Below are 7,304 nucleotides of genomic sequence, written 5' to 3'. Positions count from 1 at the left end.
TGGTATCTTCTCGATTTAGACTCTCGTTTGATACCTCAATTGTGAGTTCCGTTTCCGATTGGTCGATATAAAAATTCGGTTGTTAGTTCCCGTTCAATATATTTAGATTGATCGATTCCAGTTCTCGCAGTATAATTCGATGGTTCACTTGTAAGTCATGGATCTTTAATAGTTCGTTCTCGCCGCAATAAAAACTTGGCGCGGAAGTCTTGCCACTTCCACTCAGACTGTGCAGAAGTCTTGTGCACTACTTGACGTAGAATGGGAGCTACCCTCTCTACTTCTGAAATGGGTATATAAGCTTAAGCTCAAGAAAGTCACAATCTTGGCTCTCTTTGACTAGTAAGGATCTCTTAAAGAATAGAATGGCTAACTCTAAAGGAAGGTTCTCTGATAACGCCTCTGATTCGAAACTGCTAGGTGGAGACGAACAAGAAGGTCCCTCTGGTCCTCAAGAAGAAAAGGATCGCTTCAGCTGTAAGGCTCTCGGACTAATGGAAAATGATCAGATAATTATTGACGAAGCAAACCATATTCCCAGAGCGCTTCCGATAGTTCTCGAAGATGACATTGCCATCAACCCTTATTGTCTAAAAAAGACGGATGGTATAAACGGCGTTGGAGAAATATTCAACGCGTTCCCGAGAAGTTTCCGAAATGGAGGATTAGTAATAAACAGATGTACTTTCAGCAGCCAGGCTCTGAAGCCTCGGCAATAAATACCGATCTCGAAGTGTGGAAACTAGTACTTCCACGAGTATCACGAGTAGAGTATAAGGGGAACTGGTGGGCAGTGTATTAAGATAGGAGATACGAGAGAGAAACCAGTTTTCGAGTCGTTTTTTTACCCGTCCCCGTTCCCTCTGGGCCGCTACCGTTCCCCCCTCGAGCACCGACAAACTCCGCGGGGCCCATACGCGACTCCTCTGATAAACTACCCTCAAAAAAACTACCCTTATTATTTATTATTATTATTTTATATATCATTATTCATTATTATAATAATTATTTTTTTATTATTACATATATATATTATTTACAATTTTTTTTATTATTTATTTATTGTTATTATTATTTATATATGTACGTATGTATATATATATATAAAATAATAATATTATTTTTTTTAAATGTTATTTTGTGATGTGTGCGTGCGCATAGGTGCAAGCAGACTGCAAGCAAAAGTGCCAGAAGTAGTTTGAATGGAGAATGTGAGTGAGTCAAATAAGTGTAGGGCGGGTCTTTTTAGTGTGTGTGAAGTGTTATAGCGCTGCAGTGGCAGCAAAAGTCCCAACAGAAGTTTGAATGGAGAATGTGTGTGAGCTAAGTATGTGTTGGTGTGGGGCGCCCATGTTTGTAGTGCTAGTGTTGAAGTCAGGCTCCGTGTTTTTTACAGGAACGTAGCAACTTTTTTAATGCTCAATATTGTCATGAATAAGAATGTTAAAAATTTTTTTATTACTTTTATATTCTTATTTGATGTTTAAACTAACAATCGGAATTGACGCAGATAATTTTCAAATTAATTTATGACGAGCATTTAAAGTGAACGAGTCAGACCCGTGTATTATCATACAGAGACATAGCAACTTTTTCAATGGTCAATATTGTCATGAATAAAAATGTTAGAAATTTTTTTATTACTTTTATATTATTCTTTGATGTTTAAACTAACAATCGGAATTGACGCAGATAAATAAATAAAATGATATATTGGTATCTGAAGCGTAGGGTCTAGCGTTCGAGTCGGGCCAGGTGTATTTTTTTTTTATTTCATTTTTGATTTTTTTTTTTATATTATTACATTTATTATTTTATTAATTAACTTTTTAAATAATATTTCAAGTATGACTCATTCTTGTATGCAGCTGGGAATTATGTAATATAGGTTAAATAAATAACACATTTTATTTATTTCAAAACAAAATTTATTTGATCTACTTTTGAAACTTGTTAAATTATGATATTATTTGTTAAATGACACCAGGTATATGAACTCGACATATAATACGTTTATCAATTGCTGGAGCACATTTTACACATGTAACCATATGTAAACAAGAAAGAAAAATAACAGACAAAGGTTCATTATAACAAATTTTACAAACAAATGTAGCATCTTCTTTTTTACTTTTTTAATCTTTTTTTATTTTGTCTTTCTTTTTCTTAATTTTTTTCTCTTCTGTATTTTCTTCACATTTTTTGAAATTGTATTGCAATGAATATCGTTGCACAAAATCATTTCCTTTTATTAGTCGGAAAAAATAACATTCCGGAAAATATCTAGCATGTTCTTCCCATGGATCTTCATTATTTTTCCAACCTTTTATTCCATTTCCACACTGTTCAAATTTTCAACTGTGGTTTTACCAAAAAATCTTTGGAAGTTTTTTTCCTCTAGTCTTTGGTAAAATTACAATGTCATATATTAATGGTACATTCTTTATACGGTTTGTAATTTTACCAACCGTCTTTGTAAAAATACAAACTTGTAGTCTACAATATATTTGGTGAAATCGCAATATTTTTATGGAAAATTACTATATCTTTTCACATTGTGGAATTTCAAAAAATTTTTAGTAGTTTTTCCAAGATTTGTGGAATAAATACAATGTCATATCTATTGATGAATTACTATATTTTCATGGAATTATTTGATCGAAAAAAATTATTTTATTATTAACAATTTTTTGTTGACGCACAATCATTTTCATTACTACAGAGAAAAGAGAGAGAGAAATTTGTAGGGAGAGGGTTTTTTTTTTATCTAAATTATGCATCTATCAGGGTTCGAACCGGCAGTGTTTCGATTAGACGTAGTCGAGAGAACGCTTAAGACCGCTCAGTCACGAAGGGGAACGATGCTGACTACAATGTTCTGAAGCCCATAGCTTTAGCCGAGTCTTGAGACACGAGTAGGTCACATTTAGCGTCTTTTTTATAAATAAAAAATATTTTATTAGTGTTTAAAAAAAAAAAAAAATCATGAAAAATCATGTAAAGTGCAAGTTTGGTAGAGAAATATTTCATCTTTATATCATTACTCCATCACTAAAATGAATGACAAGAGAAATTTATTTTTTCCAGTCAGGTATTGTTGACGGAAAACAGAAAATTTTGATAAGAAATTATAAGTTACAATTGCAAGTTTTTTTTGATGAAACTACAATATTTTTATGGATTTTTACTATAAAATGGTAATCTCAAATTACCGAATGAACTTGGGAATTTACCAAGCCCTACTAAGAAATTACATAATTGATGCAACTGCCATACTTTTATGGATTTTTACTATAAAATAGTAATCTCGAATTACCAACTGCAGTTGCAAATCTACTAAACTCTTCTACGAAAATAAAATATTGGTAAAACTACTATATTTTTATGGATTTTTACTATAAAATGGTAATCTCGAATTAACAAAGGTAGTTTGAAATTCACCAAACCCTACAATATTGGTAAAACTACAATATATTTGGTAAATTTACAATATTTCGATACAATTACCGGAAAAGTGTTGGTAATTTGGTATTTCGAAGAAAATTTGGAGTTTTTAACACAACTTGGTTCGGTAAAAGGATAAAAATGTATTAGAAAAATACCAAGATTTTTAACAGTGCACAATGATGACAAATTACATAATCTTCTATAGACAAATGAAAAAATCCAGCCTCAGCCATGGATTCTTTTGTCTGAGAAATATATTTCGGCCAATAATAAAATATTTCAAATCATGATTCATATGAGACCAGATGTTTTTCCGCTGGAGGTGTAGTAGATATTCCAACACAATGTTCTTCAATTAGAGGATTAGAATATTCTTTCATTTCAAGATCAATATAGAATTCAGCATTAAATAAACGGTCTTCTTCTCTTGAAGTAGATGGAACGCGATACGAAGCACTAAAATCTGTAGGTATACAATGTGGATCACCTTCCATAGGTATAAGTTGTGGACTTACTCCTCTAGGAACATTACCACAAGCTATATTCCTGATAAAACGACAGCTTGCTTTAGCTCGTTGATGATCTAGCCACGGATTGTCACCTCGACTCCATTTTTCAATTTCAACACAATACTCAAAACATTTTAACTTAGATCCATAACCAGTATAATAAAATCCAGCAGCAGAAAATCTTACAGGATCACAAATATTTGCTATCGGTGATAGCTCTATACTTTTTCGTCTAATTCTGCACGATAAATATATTTATTATATCTACGTTTTCTATCCTCTACTGAAGACGTCATTTTTAAAACTAGTTGTCGTAAAAGACGACGTGGGTACATTTTTTGATAATGTAATATGGGAGGGGAGTTTTCACCTGAACCAATGGATGCAGTTCCCCTCTCAATTTATAAACTACTTATTTTATTTTCCAATAAAAATTCCAAACATGTTTTTTTATTAATTAATTTATTTGATTTCGATTACAAATAGATGATTGTATTTTAAATCCACTGCCAGTAAGGAAATGAAAATTTCTTATGTTTATAATTTTTACGTCTACTAACAATTTTTTTAAACATTCTTAAAATATATCGGTCGTTCCGTTCAACATCATTCGTAAATAATCGGAGAAATCCGTCGAGCCTCCCACCATTCGTGAGATAATGAAGAACAACAATGCACCAATGACCACAACAATTACTCGTAACACTTTGCAGCTGTATATTGTTGTACTCGTGGATGACACAATTTCTTTTGAGAGCGTAAAGGAAACGGGGATCTTTTGGAGGTCGTCCGAAGCTGTCGAAGAAGAGTCCATATTCCAAATTATTGACGTAAAACACATCCAATGGTTGATTATGATTATCAAGATTGACAATAATTCCACAAGGTTTCGGCCATATATAAGGTAATCGGTCACTAGCGGAAACTCCTTCACGTGTCAAATCAGTGGGTGGTGATGCGTCAACTAATTGAATAGTATTCATACCAATGTTTCTTTGACTGTATTAAAAAAAGAATTAAAGACTACATCTACTTCAATGTCGTCTTCACTTTTTCCTCCTCGTATAATTAATTTTTTCCAATTAACCAATTTTTTAATTTATAAACGTTTTGTTGAGTACAAGTATAATTAGGATAATTTACTCCGTGAAATAAACAATAATGTTCGTCCGCTGGTAATAAACTAAATCGTGGTGATATATTTTCTAAATTAATAATACAATGTTCTTGCAAATATTGTTGTAACAACATACGTTTCTCTTCACCTCTCACATAAATATTTTTACCAAGTTCTCCAATTTTTTCAATTAATGGTTGTACATTTTTGTAAGGTACGTCAGATGCGTCCCGATCAATTTTATGATAATTTTTTATTAACCAATTGTTTTGTCGGCGAGCTCCTTTTTCAAGTTTCGAGTACTTAAAAGGTGGACCAATTATCCAATGACTAATAAATTTATCGTGTAATGTCGAGACAGAAATTTCTTTCGGGTAGTATTTATTTCAAGATCCAACTAGACACTGAATATCAATGATTAAAACTTCCGACATATTTATGACTGAATAACATTTACTAAAGTAGCTCTATATATACGTATACTCCTTCTTAGTTACTATAATCTAATAGTACCTGACGTGTACTATCGATTTCTATAATATTATCAAACTCGGCATACACTATACAATTTATGGTTTGAGCAAGAGCGACACCGAATTGGCAAAAAAATTGTGACAATGTTGAGACCTCAATTTTGAGACTCCGTTTTTTTATTAAATTCCAGTACATGCTATCATTAGCAGAGAGGTCAGGTGTAGAATCGAATGCAAATAAAGTATAGCCATTGGTGAAACTGGAACGAGAAATTTTCATTCCATGATCAGCAAAATGTATACCAGTTCCAGAAAATAATGTCTAATAGGCTTCAGCATCATAAATATTATTACTAAAACTGGGAGATAATGCTTTACCACCAACTTGGTTTCCATCGACATATAAGGCCAAAAAATTTAAATTAAAATGTTGAAAATTAAATGGATTGAATTTTCTATGACCATTAAATGCTTTATTATCAACTAAACCAACAACAATTCTTTTAGGTAAACTTCCTAGTATAATATTGTCGAGTGTATTTGATAATATACCCTAAGCTAAAATAAAACTCTTTACTTCTAATCTAGTCAAAGGATATTTTGCAGTCGTTTTAGCCAATGCTTTTGAATGTGCTACAAGTACACTTGAATTGAGCTTAGCACGGCGTATGACGAGTGTTGCTTCTAAAATATTTACTTTTTAATTTCCATACTCTGTGTTGTCCATTAAACAAAATTCATTCTTTGATCGTGTTAAAGTTATCTTCATCTCAACACTCAATAAAAATTTATTTTGATTAAAAAAATCAACATGCAAATGGCCAATCATCTTAAATTGATTGCCATTAGTCATAAAAAGTGATCGATCTTGCAATACTTTATTTTGTGCTTACTGGTGCTTCCATGAAACCTGGAGTATCTAAAACCATAGTCCCAATTGTAAATGGCTGTTTGATGCATCTGATCCATAGTTTACTAATGTTTCAATATATGCACGGTATGGATATGAAGAATTAGATCCAGTGACTGACTTTTGATAAAATAAAACATCACATTGACTAATCATTGTATGTAAAAAATGACTATGAAGAAATGACATTATGACGAGAAAATATCAATTGACTTTTTCCTTTTTTTTTTCTTACAACTTTTTGTTTTTTTTCCCATCACCTTTTTGAATTTTTTCCTTTTTTTTTACAACTCTTTTTTTTTCCTTTTGACAATACTGCGACCTTTTTGATTTTTTTTTCTCTTGGAACGTTGTTTTCCAGAAGTTATACGTTTCTGACTGGTTATTGTCCTTTGTCGTTTTCTTTTATAGCCAACTCCATCTTTACTTAAAAATGTATCCAGTTTATCCATAGCTTTCCTTTTTCAATTTATTACCAGATTGTGTCAAATGATCATCGAGAGAATCTCTTGAATTGCTCTGACGAGTAATGACATCACCCAAAACATTCATTCCAACTGATAATAATTCTTTCCCAACTGGTTTTAATGCACTTCTAATTAGTGGCAATATTCCTCTATAAAGACCACCAAGAAAACCTCCTATCCATTGACCACGTTGATTCTAATGTATTTGATAGATCAGTGCCCCACTACCAACTTGATTTTCTTAATATTGAATATACATTTTAATTATTTTTTTTGAAATGAAGTGTCACGAATAATGGATCGTATGCAAATGAGATAGGGCCACCAAAACTACTTTTTATATCTATTGTAATAGTTTCAAATGAGTGACGTAATAAGGAA

At 31.9% G+C, this 7,304-nt stretch overlaps 1 protein-coding gene across 1 annotated transcript; it reads right to left on the bottom strand.

Annotated features, from left to right (window-relative positions):
- Nucleotides 1-3,731: 3,731 nt before the first annotated feature.
- On the bottom strand, nucleotides 3,732-6,645 carry LOC122850891 (inhibitor of apoptosis protein-like). The gene is made up of 2 exons (XM_044149947.1): nucleotides 6,578-6,645; nucleotides 3,732-4,194 (listed from the first exon to the last, which is right to left on the bottom strand). Exons 1-2 carry the CDS (start codon nucleotides 6,643-6,645, stop codon nucleotides 3,732-3,734), a joined length of 531 nt encoding a protein of 176 aa, XP_044005882.1.
- Between the last annotated feature and the right edge of the window lie 659 nt (nucleotides 6,646-7,304).

The sequence above is a fragment of the Aphidius gifuensis genome, linkage group LG3 (assembly GCF_014905175.1).
Source record: "Aphidius gifuensis isolate YNYX2018 linkage group LG3, ASM1490517v1, whole genome shotgun sequence".
In the NCBI taxonomy this organism is placed as follows: domain Eukaryota; kingdom Metazoa; phylum Arthropoda; class Insecta; order Hymenoptera; family Braconidae; genus Aphidius; species Aphidius gifuensis.
This window is presented reverse-complemented; position numbering and strand designations above follow the sequence as displayed.